The following is a 15,686-nucleotide window of genomic DNA, read 5'->3' as shown; positions in this document are numbered from 1 at the left end:
CAGCCCTCTGTGACAAATTACTCATGGCGGTTGATTTGTTGGTTGTCAAAAGTGCTCGGCGAGCTGGAGTGAAGGGCGGGGCGGGTGGGGGGAAGAATTTTCCTCCTGTTTCTTGCCTCCCGTCATCAGCGTCCCCCCCCTCATTTTAATGCCGATTTCACCGCTGCAGCCCGGTGCACAGGTGCCCCGATGGAAAAGGACGTCGGGTCTCTTAAGATCTCATTAGATTAAATGTTGTGCGCGTTTAATCAGCTCGCACGTCCGCTTCACAATCCTTTCCGCAAAGCCGTTTTGATGGAAAGTAGCTTTTGAGTTTTTGTTTATCGCCATGGGGGAGAAGGATGAGCTGGGAGGCGAAATGAGTATAAGACTTGTTAAAAAAAGAAAAAATTGTCATTGTGGTTTGTGGATAGGTAATAGTGGTAAGATCGGGCCTTAAATAGCCCAAGTCCGACCAAGTTACTGTAAATTCCGGACTATAGAGCTGTCAGGTTTTCAATGTAAATCTCTTGAATTTCTGTCTCAAGGTAATTAGCTTGTTTTTATATTACTAAATATAAAAACAATGTTTCTCATACACACACACATGAAGTAACGTTTCAATAATCAGTCTAATTGCATCTCTTGTACAGTTATCAATCTTATATTCTTTTATTGTGAAATGCTCATGTCTGCTGTTTCTCCCTGAAGAATAATAAATGACGCCCACGTTGTGGGCGGGGTCTCTTTCCCTTGTACCAACATCACATGGAGGACATGAGTGAAATCTGCTCTTGGGTATGATTAGATTTTAACTATATATTTGTATTTTATTTGGGTAAATATGGCCACGAAATAGTCTTAATAATGATTGACTTTAACAAGAGCGCACCTGATTATAAGCCGCACCCACCACATTTTAAGAGGGAAACCGATTTTGTACTTACACAAGCCGCACCTGTATATAAGCCGCATGCGCCCACATTAAAAAAATGTAACACAAACACACAATTAACCGAAGCCCGACTTAAGTCCCGCGATTGAAACTGAATGTCCTTCATAAAAGTACACAGTCCAAAAATCACAGCCGGCAAAATGAACGGGAAATGATACCGGTACTTAAGGTTTGATGCAGACCTGCAGAGTCCGGGTCCAGTTGAAAGTAATCCAAGGAAAAAAGTGTATATTTCCAAAGGTAAGGGTGGGAAGAATATATATCCACTATTGTCTGCCGCGTCCACAAACACTCACTTTTACCGGTCCCCACTTCCGTCAGCCCGCGTTTTTTTCGCCCCTTCTTTTTTGTTCGCCCTTTGGTAACATATCAGAATAAGTGTCTGAAATAAAGACATTACAAAAATATACAGTTGCAAATACATATTACACATGGTTACACATATTTACAAAGAAAGACGGTACACCGAGAGAGTTTTAAAATTTTTAATAATAATAACTTTCATCCCACTGTGACAGGTAGCAACACGCTCGCAACACGCTCGCAACACAGTAAACGGGTCTGTTAAAAAAATATACCGTACTTGTAAAAATCACGGTAAACCGTCCTCATCTTCCTCCTTAGAACTGAAGCCGTCTAAGTCGTCTTCCTCAGTGTCGTAAAAAAACTTCGTCATATAGACGTCGTCCCACGCTCCCTTATTCCAAAACACGCTGGCAACACGCTCGCTCCTTCTTTATCGGACTGCTCGATTGCTTTTAGCTTGAAAGCTGCGTCATGTGCCTTTCTTTTTGCATTTTGCATGATGAGGGTATGTTTAGGCTAATTTAATTTATGCACAAGCCAAGAAGTTGCAGTCTTCCTCGGCGCATATATTCCACCGGTCTAAATCTTACCTTTTGTACTCGAGCGCCGCTGGCCGCCGTTAGAAAAATGACATAAATTGGCCGCATCACTGAATAAGCCGCAGGGTTGAACGTTTGGGAAAAAAGTAGCGGCTTATAGTCCGGAATTTACGGTACTTGATTTGCAGGACCGGTACAGAAACAAACAGAAAATTTCATATTTTATTTGTGAGGACTCGGAAGGAGGAGAAATGATTTGTTATTACAAATTAAAGCATGTCTTTTGTAATGAAACGTAAGTTAAACAAGACTGCAAAAATATTTACCTCTTATGCAGGTTCGATATCTTTTAAGTCTTCTTACGTGATTTAATCAAGTACACAGAGGCTTGCCATGAGGGGGAGCTCTTTATTTCGTCATCCCAAAGAACTCAGAGAACTCCAGACATAACAATGCTTTTATAGCTTCAATTTGAGTACAACCCAAGAGGCGGCGGAGATCTGACGTCTCAACAAGGAAGATGTTGTCGTACCCTTATTAGGACATGTTGTTCACCTCAGTTTGCTCAGAGGGACCTTGCACAGAGGGACCTTGCAGGTCTCATGCCCTTTTAGGGAAACTCAACTGTCTTGCCAAGGACCTTCTCGAAATTATGTCAACATTCCCTCACTACTGTAAGCAAGTCTACATTTCTAAATGTATGCAACTCTATTCTACAAATGCAAGTCTATTTTCCACAACAATGAGTTGATTTCCTGCACTCAAAATGAACAGAGTTCACCCCGATGTCTTAGAGGACGAATATTATGAAACCCGGTGTTGGTTCATTTTCACACTCAGTATATTTGCCCCCCCCCCCCCCCCCCCCCCTGTCACCCCCATTCCACTTCCCATAGCAATAATTTGATGGCGCTTCCCATGGAGATGGCCGGCTCTTGCGCCGGCGTGTTTGCGGTGATATCTCCTGCAGAGTTGGTTTGATTTCATCGTCTGGCCTTTTTTTGAAAAGGAAACTCATCTCCCTTTCACTGGCTCTGGCCGCGTTATTCGCTTAGCGTTTGCCTTTTGTGCCGCGTTTTCCTCCTTTGCAAAAGTCATCCGACATCAACCCCCGCTGCAAAGGAACCGGATCGCTTTGTGGAAGAGCCGTTAAAACACAAAGGAGGGCGTCGGGTTGCTCTCGTGTTCGTCTTCACTCGCGATCCTTTGAAAATGAAAGCTGTGCTTCTCCACAATTTGAAAATTTTGCAGTACCCGAAAGAAAATACAGTAAGTTGAGTCAAGTCGTGTTTATTTGTGACGCCCTTAATCGCAAAGAGTCTCAATGGGCTACACAGACCAGACCATTTCAAACCACAGACTATTATGACACCAACCCCTGATCTAAAACCGACCTGAGGGCAAGGGAAAACTCAAAACCTCAGCATGAGTCAAGTCATGTTTATTTGTGAGGCCCTTAATCACAAAGAGTCTCAAAGGGCTACACAGACCAGACTATTGCAAACCGCAGACTATTATGACGCCATCCCCTGTTCTAAAACCGACCTGAGGGCAAGGGAAAACTCAAAACCTCAGCATGAGTCAAGTCATGTTTATTTGTGACACCCTTAATCACACAGTCTCAAAGGGCTACACAGACCAGACTATTGCAAACCACAGACTATTATGACGCCATCCCCTGATCTAAAACCGACCTGAGGGCAAGGGAAAACTCAAAACCTCAGCATGAGTCAAGTCAAGTCATGTTTATTTGTGACGCCCTTAATCACAAGGAGTCTCAAAATGCTACACAGACCAGACTATTGCAAACCACAGACTATTATGACACCATTCCCTGATCTTAAACCTACATGAGGGCAGGGAAAAACCCAAAAATCTCAACATGAGGAAAATGAAGTGTTGGGATTTAACTATCAAAATGTACCGTTTACCAAATTGTTCGAATTAGTTATCTGACGACCTACATTCATCCGACAATTATGCGCACTCGTTTTTTTGAGAGAGAAATGACCAGGAAGGACCACGGGGGGCGGATTTTTATTATTCCTAACAGCAGATCTAAGTGTAAACAGGAGACGGCCCCCATGCGTGTTGCCCTGGATCATTTATACATTTCAAGTAAGCAAAAACATCCTGCTATTCCCCTATTGGCTGTGTGTCATCTGCAGCTAACTTTAGCTTTCTCTTATTGGTTAACTTCTCCCCACATGAGGGCGTTCGGCTGCTCCCATGGGCGTGCCAAGGCAGTTGTTTTGTGCCCAACAATCACTGGTCGTCCTGTGTCAGCACACCCAGGCGTCTTGTTATCAGAAGTGTCCGAGACAAAACATCATTTCACACAGCCTGCCCTGACCTTTTATTGTACATTGAACTAAAGCATAGTCAGTAAATATCTTTATCGCATTAAACTGAATACATGTAACTTGTAGTCAATCGTATTAAATCCTTTGGAGTTGAATGTATAAAATCCTTTAGAAGAAACCTTGAGAAGGGACCGCACATGAGGTAATCCTCCTTCCAGGATGACCAGGCTGCAACAGATGTTGCAATAACATACAATATACACAATCTGTTTTTAAGAGGACACCAGCAAAGGAGATCGCATATGTTTTTTTGTTTTTTTTTACTGTTATGCACTGCTTACATTATTGTCACTATCAGCCAATTATGCTCTTTGATTCCCTCATCCTTTAGGGTGGGATTTGTAACCTAGGAGATTTGATAAAATCATTTTGTGGATCATCTTTCGTGTCCTCTGTGCATCACAGATTACTTTCTCTGAGTAGGTCCCACAGGTAAATATTTGGTCATCTCTTTACGCCTTTACACACAAACACACCAACCAATCAGAGAACTTCCTTCTGCTTTCCAAACGCTGATTGGAGCAATTCGATTGAATCTTATAGGACGAGTGACAAACCCGATAACCTGAATCCACGCATTTTGTGAGCAATCATAAGTGAAGTCATTACGGAAATAGACATTGTTTTAGCATTTAAAGAGACAGTGTGTATTAGTTGACTGCTAGATGTTGTCATGAACCAGAACTGGATCAGGACCCAAATGCGTGACGTTCTCCCACGAGCTTTTATTTTACGGGAAATGTGGAGTCATGCACGTTAGGCAGCGGTCTGGCGTGGAAAGACAGGAAGCCAGAGACCAATGAGATCGACACCAATTACCTGAGCAGATATCGGACGGATGGGGTCGATACCGGACAGGACAGGACAGACAGCATGGATATAGAAACAGGATATCGAAATTAAACAGGACTAACTAGACAGGAACGGAAACTGGAGAGAATAATAAACAGGACAAAAATAGACGGGAACAATACTGGAAACCGATATTAAACAGGACTAAATAATCGGGAACAATACCGGACAGGAAATACCAACAGGCAACAGGATTAAGTCAGAACCCACGTCAGAGGTTCGTTGACGGACTGACAAACGGAGAGTGAGAACACTGACCTTAAATAGAGGGAAAGCCAATCTGTCAACGAGCCGCAGCTGGCGCCACATGGGCGGGCCAATTGAGCGCCATGGCAACTGTGACGGATGTGACTTTATTGAATATTGCAACAGAAAACGAATGCTGAAAAGCACAAAGACGAATGCAAACATCAGCCCCATTTTACTACTCATTTACTTTCCCAGCCGTATCGGATTTCTGGAGCACTCAAGCATAAGGTTTGGGGGTCTGTAGCAGCAAAATGGCGGATAATCATGACAATCATGTTTGGTAAAACAATTATTTTCATTTTTTTTTTAACCTACGAGTATTGAAAAATGCAAGGTGCATATGATAGTTCATGTATTTTTGCTCATTATTTCGATGAACATGGTTTTATTTTGAATGAGTAAAATGTTTTACCACTTCTTTATATTTTTAGATGAAAAAAATTAATATTCAATTCATATAAGTCACCTAAGTGAACAAAGCAGCCTGCTCATCTCACACACTTCAAAACCGTGCTCCAGTGTTGCATCCAGTGTGTTTACAAGGTATAGAGGCATAGACTTACACTACATATGGATGGATACAACTGTGGCATTTTCAGTTGGGGCAGAAAATGAAATGAGGTATCGACTGATACAATTGGGATTTTTTTTTTAGCAAGTGTGTTTATTGTTGGTCTTGGTACTACAAGTCCCAGAGTGCTTTGGAGTATGAAAAAAAAAAATGTGGGAAACTACACGTGCGCAGTAATCAACGTCTCAATTTTGGGGTGGGAAGTTTAAGATGTAAATAACTAGTGTACAGATTTCCACATGAGTTTTTTTGTTCTTGTACTTATGTCGGTTTCGGATCAGGGGATGTTGTAATGGTGGTTTGTGAATCCCTTTGTCATGGTTGCCATGGCGCCCAATTGGCCCCGCCCATGTGTGTCACGGTTGCCACGATGCCCAATTGGCCCCGCCCGTGTGGTGCCAGCTGCGGCTCGTTGAGAGATTGACTTTCTGTTTATATAAAGCTCAGCGTTCTCCTGCTTCGGGGTCAGCCCGTCAAACGAACTTCTGCCCCAGAAGACGTGGGTTCTGACTTGGTCCTGTTTTCCTGTGATATCTCCAGTCCGGTATTGTTCCCGTTTATTGTTGTCCTGTTTAATTTCGGGTTCCAGTTTAGTTTCCGTCTGTTTTTGTCCTGTTTATTATTTTCTCCAGTTTTTTTTCCCCCAGTTTTTTTTCCCCATCTAGTTTCTCCTGTTAATTTTCGATATCCTGATCCGTTATCTATCCTGTCTGTCACTTCCTGTCCGGTATCGACCCCATCTGTCCGATATCATCTCGGGCAATTGGATCGGTTTCGTCGGTCTCTGGCTTCCTGACTTTCCACGCCGGACCGGATATTTAACGTGCATGACTCCCCATTTCCCGGAAAATAAAGGCTCGTGTGAGAACGTCACGCGATTGGGTCCTGTATCTGTCCTGGTTCTGACACCCTTTGAGACTCTTTGTGATTGAGGACTGTTTAAACCAGGGGTGACAAACAGGCGGCCCGCTGGCCGGATCAGGCCCGTTAAGGGTTCGAATCCAGCCGGCGAGCCAAGGGTGAGGGAAGCACAAGAGAAAAACAAGCTGCAGGTTGAAATATGTCCACTTGATGTGGCCAAAGCCGAAGTTGTATTTTTCTTTTTCTCTCTCCCTTTCTCTCTCTCTCTTGCTTTCTCTCTCTCTCTCTTTCTCTCTCTCTCTCTCTCGCTTTACGCTTTCGCTCTCTCTCTCTCGCTTGCTTGCTTTTCGCTTTCCCTCTCTCTCTCGCTTTTTGCTTTCTCTCCCTCTCTCACTTTTCACTTTCTTTCTCTCCCTCTCTCACTTGCTTTTTGCTTTCTCTCTCTCTCCCCCGCTTGCTTTTCGCATTCTCTCTCTTGCTCTGGCTTTTTGCTCTCTCTCTCTCTCTCTTGATTTTTGCTTTCTCTCTTGCTCTCTTTTTTACTCTTTCTCCTGCTCTCTCTCTGTCTTTTGCTTTACGCTTTCACTCTCTCGCTTTCCCCTGTTTCTTTCTCGCTCTGCCCTTCCCTCATTCTCTCTCTCTCCCTCTCTCTCTTACTTTCTCTCTCTCTCTCTCTCTCTCTCTCTCTCTCTCTCTTGATTTTTGCTTTCTCTCTTGCTCTCTTTTTTTCTCTCTTTCTCCTGCTCTCTCTCTGTCTTTTGCTTTACGCTTTCTCTCCCTCTCTCCCCCGCTTGCTTGCTTTTCGCTTTCCCTCTCTCTCTTGCTTTTTGCTTTCTCTCCCTCTCTCACTTTTCACTTTCTTTCTCTCTCCCTCTCTCGCTTGCTTTTCGCTTTCTCTCTCTCTCTCCCCCGCTTGCTTTTCGCATTCTCTCTCTCGCTCTGGCTTTTTGCTCTCTCTCTCTCTCTTGATTTTTGCTTTCTCTCTTGCTCTCTTTTTTCTCTCTTCCTCTCTGTCTTTTGCTTTTTGCTCCCTCTCTCGCTTTCCCCTGTTTCTCTCTTGCTCTGCCCTTCCCTCATTCTCTCTCTCTCTCTCTTGCTTTCTCTCTCGCTCTCTCTCTCTCGCTTTACGCTTTCGCTCTCTCTCTCTCGCTTGCTTGCTTTTCGCTTTTCCTCTCTCTCTCGCTTTTTGCTTTCTCTCCCTCTCTCACTTTTCACTTTCTTTCTCTCTCCCTCTCTCGCTTGCTTTTCGCTTTCTCTCTCTCTCCCCCGCTTGCTTTTCGCATTCTCTCTCTCGCTCTGGCTTTTTACTCTCTCTCTCTCCCTCTCTTGATTTTTGCTTTCTCTCTTGCTCTCTTTTTTCTCTTTCTCCTCCTCTCTCTCTCTGTCTTTTGCTTTTTGCTCCCTCTCTCGCTTTCCCCTGTTTCTCTCTTGCTCTGCCCTGCCCTCATTCTCTCTCTCTCCCTCTCTCTCTTACTTTCTCTCTCTCTCTCTCACTTTACGCTTTCACTCTCTCTCTCTCGCTTGCTTTTTGCTTTCTCTCTCTCTCTCCCCCGCTTGCTTTCTCTCTCGCTCTCTCTCTCTCGCTTTACGCTTTCGCTCTCTCTCTCTCGCTTGCTTGCTTTTCGCTTTTCCTCTCTCTCTCGCTTTTTGCTTTCTCTCCCTCTCTCACTTTTCACTTTCTTTCTCTCTCCCTCTCTCGCTTGCTTTTCGCTTTCTCTCTCTCTCCCCCGCTTGCTTTTCGCATTCTCTCTCTCGCTCTGGCTTTTTGCTCTCTCTCTCTCTCTCTCTCTCTTGATTTTTGCTTTCTCTCTTGCTCTCTTTTTTCTCTCTTTCTTCTGCTCTCTCTCTGTGTTTTGCTTTACGCTTTCTCTCTCTCTCTCCCCGCTTGCTTGCTTTTCGCTTTCACTCTCTATCTTGCTTTTTGCTTTCTCTCCCTCTCTCACTTTTCACTTTCTTTCTCTCTCCCTCTCTCGCTTGCTTTTCGCTTTCTCTCTCTCTCTCCCCCGGTTGCTTTTCGCATTCTCTCTCTCGCTCTGGCTTTTTGCTCTCTCTCTCTCTCTCTCTTGATTTTTACTTTCTCTCTTGCTCTCTTTTTTCTCTCTTTCTCCTGCTCTCTCTCTCTCGCTTTCCCCTGTTTCTCTCTCCCTCTGCCCTTCCCTCATTCTCTCTCTCTCCCTCTCTCTCTTACTTTCTCTCTCTCTCTCTCTCACTTTACGCTTTCACTCTCTCTCTCTCTCTCGCTTGCTTGCTTTTCGCTTTCTCTCTCTCTCCCCCGCTTGCTTTTCGCATTCTCTCTCTCGCTCTGGCTTTTTGCTCTCTCTCTCTCTCTCTCTTGATTTTTGCTTTCTCTCTTGCTCTCTTTTTTCTCTCTTTCTCCTGCTCTCTCTCTGTCTTTTGCTTTACGCTTTCTCTCTCTCTCTCCCTGCTTGCTTGCTTTTCGCTTTCCCTCTCTCTCTTGCTTTTTGCTTTCTCTCCCTCTCTCACTTTTCACTTTCTTTCTCTCTCCCTCTCTCGCTTGCTTTTCGCTTTCTCTCTCTCTCCCCCGCTTGCTTTTCGCATTCTCTCTCTCGCTCTGGCTTTTTGCTCTCTCTCTCTCTCTCTCTCTTGATTTTTGCTTTCTCTTTTGCTCTCTTTTTTCTCTCTTTCTCCTGCTCTTTCTGTGTCTTTTGCTTTTTGCTCCCTCTCTCGCTTTCCCCTGTTTCTCTCTCGCTCTGCCCTTCCTTCATTCTCTCTCTCTCTCTCTTGCTTTCTCTCTCTCTCTCGCTTTAAGCTTTCGCTCTCTCTCTCTCGCTTGCTTGCTTTTCACTTTTCCTCTCTCTCTCGCTTTTTGCTTTCTCTCCCTCTCTCACTTTTCACTTTCTTTCTCTCTCCCTCTCTCGCTTGCTTTTCGCATTCTCTCTCGCTCTGGCTTTTTGCTCTCTCTCTCTCTCTCTTGATTTTTGCTTTCTCTTTTGCTCTGTTTTTTCTCTCTTTCTCCTGCTCTCTCTCTGTCTTTTGCTTTTTGCTCCCTCTCTCGCTTTCCCCTGTTTCTCTCTCGCCCTGCCCTTCCCTCATTCTCTCTCTCTCTCTCTCTTGCTTTCTCTCTCGCTCTCTCTCTCTCTCGCTTGCTTTTCGCTTTCTCTCTCTCTCCCCCGCTTGCTTTTCGCATTCTCTCTCTCGCTCTGGCTTTTTGCTCTCTCTCTCTCTCTCTCTCTTGATTTTTGCTTTCTCTCTTGCTCTCTTTTTTCTCTCTTTCTCCTGCTCTATCTCTCCTGCTCTCTCTCTCTCTCTGTCTTTTGCTTTTTGCTCCCTCTCTCGCTTTCCCTTGTTTCTCTCTCGCTCTGCCCTCATTCTCTCTCTCTCTCTCCCTCTCTCGCTTTCCCTTTTCTCTTTCTCTCTAATCTTCTAGTTCGGCCCCTGAGAGAATGTTTGTCTTATCGTGTGGCCCCCCGAGGTAAGATGAGTTTGACACCCCTGGTTTAAACGAATGGACCTATCCTGGCGGTCGTGGACCTGATTAACCCCGAAAATCGAGAAAATAACGTCCAATCTTCCATAAGTTCCGTCACCTCTTTCGAAAAATGGGTTCCAGAACTAACTTCCCGCCTTTCTTTTCTCCCTCCCGTCTTCTTCCCTCCGCACAGGTTTCGGTTTCATAACTTTCGACAGCGAAGACATCGTGGAGAAAGTCTGTGAAATTCATTTCCATGAAATCAATAATAAAATGGTAAGTCCACTTTATTTTCTCAATTCCAGTTGGCCATCGGGGGGGGGGGATAAATATTTCATTGATTTATCCCCCGAGTATTAATAGCGTGGCATGGGTGTGTTTGTGTGTGCATGAGAGCCATTTTGTGGGGTTTTTTGGGAGGTTTCAGGGATGGAGAAGTTCTGGCCACAGAGCGTGAAATTGTGTGACTGAGTTGTGCCTGTCAGGTTGAGGGACGGGAATCTGGAACCTGTCCGTCTTCCAGGAACCCCAAAAACACACACCGAGGTGAAGAATCCCCGAGAGGTTGAGTTCATGAGTCGGGGATTAACGCCTTTTGAAGGCTCCCGGTGCGCTTGTTTTATTTACACTGGAAGCTCGCTCATCTAGAGCACAGGTGACAAACAGGCGGCCCGCGGGCCAGATCAGGCCCGCTAAGGGATTGAATCCAGACAACATTCAGAGAAGCGCAAGAGAAAAACAAGCGGCAGGTTGAAATATGTCAACTTGATGTTGCCAAAGCCAGGTGCCTCGAACAAAGACACTGTACTTGTATTTATTTCTCTCTCTCTTCCTTTCTCTTCTTTCTTTCTCTTCTTTCTTTCTCTTCTTTCTTTTCTTTCTTTTTTTCTTTTCTTTCTTTTCTTTCTTTCTCTTCTTTTCTTTCTCTTCTTTCTCTTCTTTCTCTTTATTTCTCTTCTTTCTTTCTCTCTTTCTCTTCTTTCTCTTCTTTCTCTCTTTCTTTTCTTTCTCTTCTTTCTTTCTCTTCTTTCTTTCTCTTTGTTTTTTCTTTTCTTTCTCTTCTTTCGCTTCTTTCTTTCTCTTCTTTCTTTCTTTTCTTTCTTTCTCTTCTTTCATTCTTTTCTTTCTTTCTTTCTCTTCTCTTCTTTCTTTCTCTCTTTCTCTTCTCTCTCTTCTTTCTTTCTCTTCTTTCTTTCTCTTTGTTTTTTCTTTTCTTTCTCTTCTTTCGCTTCTTTCTTTCTCTTTCTATTTTTTCTTTTCTTTATCTTCTTTCTTTCTCCTTTTTCTTTCTCTTCTTTCTTTCTTTTCTTTCTTTCGCTTCTTTCTTTCTCTTCTTTCTTTATTTATTTCGCTCTCTCTCTCTCTTTCTTTCCCACCCCTTTTCTCCCACTCTGTCTCTTTCACTCTCTCTGTCTCTCTTTTTCTTTTCCTTTGTTGCTCTTTGTCTCTTTCTCTCTCTGTGTCTTTTAAACTCTTTTTCTCTAACTTATTTTTGTTCCTTTTCTCTCTTTTCTCTTTCTCTCATCATGCCCTTTGCACTTTCTTTTCTCTTTTCTCTCCTTCTGTCTTTCTATTTCTCTTTGGGTTTCTTTCTTCCTCTCCCTTTCTTTTCCCCCCTCTTACAAATTTTTATCTTTTGTTTCTCACGCTCTTTCCCTCTCTCTCTTTTTCTTTCTTTGTCTCGCCCTCTCTCCTTTTCCCTCCCTCTTTCTTTTATTTCTTTATCTCTTTTTATTTCTCTTTAATCTACTAGTCCGGCCCCCGACAGAATGTTTGTTCCATCGTGTGGCCCCTGAGTTAAAATGAGTTTGACACCCCTGATCAAGAGTACTCGAGAGCGCGTCTTGTAACCAGGGTTAGGTAGGGTTACTTACTTTTGGATTACTCCGATACCAAATATGCTAATAAAAGACAAAAGAAACTAAATATGAATAAAATTACCGTAAATTCCGGACTATAGAGCGCACCTGATTATAAGCCGCACCCGCCACATTTTAAGAGGAAAACGGATTTTGTACATACACAAGCCGCACCTGTATATAAGCCGCATGCGCCCACCATGCAACAGCCGCCGACTAGATTTTCCCCCGAAGGTGAAGTCGTCCGCGGTGTATGCTGGGATTTATATACCGGCGTTTCATTTCCTAACCAATGTGTCAATCATCATTTGAATCGATCACTATTGGCTAAAGTTATTCAGAGGTAAAGGGGGCGGATCCTTTTTATCATTTACAGGCTCGGATAGGCTAAAGGGGCAAAACAAAGCCTGCAATTGGCCGAAAAAGATGTGTCAATCATCAGTTGAATCCATCACTATTGGCTAAAGTTATTCGGAGCTAAAGGGGGCGGATCCTTTTTATCATTTAGGGGCTTGCATAGGCTAAAGAGACAAAACAAAGCCTGCAATTGGCCGAAAAAGATGAATGTGAATAGCAAGTTTGGTTGGTTGTCTACGGCATAGAGAAAGCATGTTTTACTATTCTGTATTTGTAAATATTTTATTCTCCTGGATTTACTACACTCACGGATATAAGAGGACCATGGTTGCACATTATTATTGAACACAACGACTTCGGTGAGCTACTCCGGCTATATATTTTCCCAGTATCTTGTTTCAGACTGAACTCGATGTTTCTGTGATAGATCTTTTTTTAAATTGAACTCAATTCCAAATGTTTATTGTCATATGCACAGTACAGTTTGCGAGCGAAAAAGAAAATAGAAACTAAGGAATGGTTGGCATTTCTTGAATCCTAAGACTTTAACCTTCCGAATGATGTTTGAAACGAAGCATTTGAGTGACATCGTACGGACACCGCATCCGCACGTGTCTACGACACGTATTTGCTTCTTTGCAAGCTTTGGGAATGTTAAGGGGGTAATCAGTTGGACTGAACCATCTGACTGTTTTGTCGACGTTCCCATTGTAGCGCCTTATAATCCGGTGCGCCTTATGTATGTCAAAAATAGGACCAAAAACTATTTTTTGGGGGGTGCGCCCTATAACCCAGTGCGCCCTATTTTTTATCTCCGAGCCATATCGACTAATGGAAAGAACCATACATAGCCCGCGAGCCATAGGTTCCCAACCCCCTTTGTACTGGATGAACTGTACCGAAGGGAAAATTTCTACCTCTTCACGGAGATCCCCCATCCCCGTGACAACACCCCCGCACCCGGGCCTTTTGCACAATTTGACAGACTGGTTGTCAGACAGACGGGAGCAGTGTAGTAGAACCTTGTTCACCAGGGACCAGACCGGGTCACTCGTGACCCTAACGTGCACGCTTCAGTACCGCATCCTATTCTGTGCCGGGCCTAGATCTAAAATGTTTTTGAAATGATCGTATGAAAGATTCTCCGTCACATCCGGTGACATTTCGTCGGAGCACACTGTTGACATTTTTATAACTCGATACTCGAGGCTCGAATATAAATGGCAAAGAAAAATGTCTTTTTTATGTGGTCTAAGACAGGGGTGTCAAACAGGCGGCCCGCGGGCGGGATTAGGCCCAGTAAGGGATTGAATCTGGCCCGCAAAACGCTGAGGGAAGCTCAAGAGAAAAACGAACTGCAGGTTGAAATATGTACACTTGATGTTGCCGAAGCCAGGTGCCTCTCACAAACGCTGTACTTTCTCTCTCTCTCTCTCTCTCTCTCTCTCTCTCTCTCTTGCTCTCTCTCGCTCTCTCTCCCTCGCTCTCACTGTCTCTCTCGGTTTTCTCTCTCTTTCTTTCTCTTGCTTCTCTTTCTTTCTCTCTTGCTTTTTGCTTTCTCTCTCTCTCGCTTGCTTTCCGCTTTCTCACTCTCTTGCTTTCAGTCCCTTTCTCTCTCTCTTTCACTATCACTTTTCTCTCTGTCTTTTGCTCTAGCTTTTCTCTCTGCTCCTTTTTGCTTTTTTATATCTTTCAGTTTTCGCTCTCTCTTGCGTTTCGCTCTCTCTCTTGCTCTTGCTTTTTTCTCTCTTTCTCTCACTTTTGCTCTCTCTTGCGTTTCGCTCTCTCTCTTGCTCTTGCTTTTTTCTCTCTTTCTCTCACTTTTGCTCTCTCTTGCGTTTCGCTCTCTCTCTTGCTCTTGCTTTTTTCTCTTTCTCTCACTTTTGCTCTCTCTTTCTCTCTTGCTTTTCGCTTTCTCTCTCTCGCTTGCTTTTCGCTTTCTCACTCTCTTGCTTTCAGTCCCTTTCTCTCTCTCTTTCACTATCACTTTTTTCTCTGTCTTTTGCTCTAGCTTTTCTCTCTCTCTCCCTCGCTTTTTGCTCCTTTTTGCTTTTTTATATCTTTCAGTTTTCGCTCTCTCTCACTTTTCGCTATCTCTTGCGTTTCACTCTCTCTCTTGCTCTTGCTTTTTTCTCTCTTTCTCTCACTTTTGCTCTCTCTTGCGTTTCGCTCTCTCTCTCTTGCTCTTGCTTTTTTCTCTCTTTCTCTCACTTTTGCTCTCTCTTGCATTTCGCGCTCTCTCTTGCTCTTGCTTTTTTCTCTTTCTCTCACTTTTGCTCTCTCTTTCTCTCTTGCTTTTCGCTTTCTCTCTCTCGCTTGCTTTTCGCTTTCTCACTCTCTTGCTTTCAGTCCCTTTCTCTCTCTCTTTCACTATCACTTTTCTCTCTGTCTTTTGCTCTAGCTTTTCTCTCTCTCTCCCTCGCTTTTTGCTCCTTTTTGCTTTTTTATCTCTTTCAGTATTCGCGCTCTCTCACTTTTCACTCTCTCTTGCGTTTCGCTCTCTCTCTTGCTCTTGCTTTTTTCTCTCTTTCTCTCACTTTTGCTCTCTCTTGCGTTTCGCTCTCTCTCTTGCTCTTGCTTTTTTCTCTCTTTCTCTCACTTTTGCTCTCTCTTGCGTTTCGCTCTCTCTCTTGCTCTTGCTTTTTTCTCCTTCTCTCACTTTTGCTCTCTTTTTCTCTCTTGATTTTCGCTTTCTCTCTCTCGCTTGGTTTTCGCTTTCCCACTCTCTTGCTTTCAGTCCCTTTCTCTCTCTCTTTCACTATCACTTTTCTCTCTGTCTTTTGCTCTAGCTTTTCTCTCTCTCTCTCCCTCGCTTTTTGCTCCTTTTTGCTTTTTTATATCTTTCAGTTTTCGCTCTCTCTCACTTTTCGCTCTCTCTCTTGCTCTTGCTTTTTTCTCTCTTTCTCTCACTTTTGCTCTCTCTTGCGTTTCGCTCTCTCTCTTGCTCTTGCTTTTTTCTCTCTTTCTCTCACTTTTGCTCTCTCTTGCGTTTCGCTCTCTCTCTTGCTCTTGCTTTTTTCTCTTTCTCTCACTTTTGCTCTCTCTTTCTCTCTTGCTTTTCGCTTTCTCTCTCTCGCTTGCTTTTCGCTTTCTCACTCTCTTGCTTTCAGTCCCTTTCTCTCTCTCTTTCACTATCACTTTTCTCTCTGTCTTTTGCTCTAGCTTTTCTCTCTCTCTCCCTCGCTTTTTGCTCCTTTTTGCTTTTTTATATCTTTCAGTTTTCGCTCTCTCTCACTTTTCGCTATCTCTTGCGTTTCACTCTCTCTCTTGCTCTTGCTTTTTTCTCTCTTTCTCTCACTTTTGCTCTCTCTTGCGTTTCGCTCTCTCTCTCTTGCTCTTGCTTTTTTCTCTCTTTCTCTCACTTT

The 15,686-nt window shown here is 43.7% G+C and overlaps 1 protein-coding gene across 4 annotated transcripts in view; it reads left to right on the top strand.

Moving 5' to 3' along the window:
• msi2b (musashi RNA-binding protein 2b) overlaps positions 1–15,686 on the top strand; it is a 576,812-nt gene that overhangs the window by 402,916 nt on the left and 158,210 nt on the right. For all 4 annotated transcript variants that reach the window (XM_088320755.1, XM_088320758.1, XM_088320756.1 and 1 more), the window contains exon 8: positions 10,299–10,381. In XM_088320755.1, the coding sequence (XP_088176881.1) occupies positions 10,299–10,381 (83 nt within the window). The remainder of the gene's footprint in view (positions 1–10,298; positions 10,382–15,686) is intronic.

The sequence above is a fragment of the Urocampus carinirostris genome, chromosome 17 (assembly GCF_059441175.1).
Source record: "Urocampus carinirostris isolate Australia breed hairy pipefish chromosome 17, RoL_Ucar_1.0, whole genome shotgun sequence".
Taxonomy (NCBI): Eukaryota; Metazoa; Chordata; class Actinopteri; order Syngnathiformes; family Syngnathidae; genus Urocampus; species Urocampus carinirostris.
The sequence above is the reverse complement of the archived record's forward strand: the minus strand, read 5'-3'. Positions and strand labels throughout refer to the sequence as shown.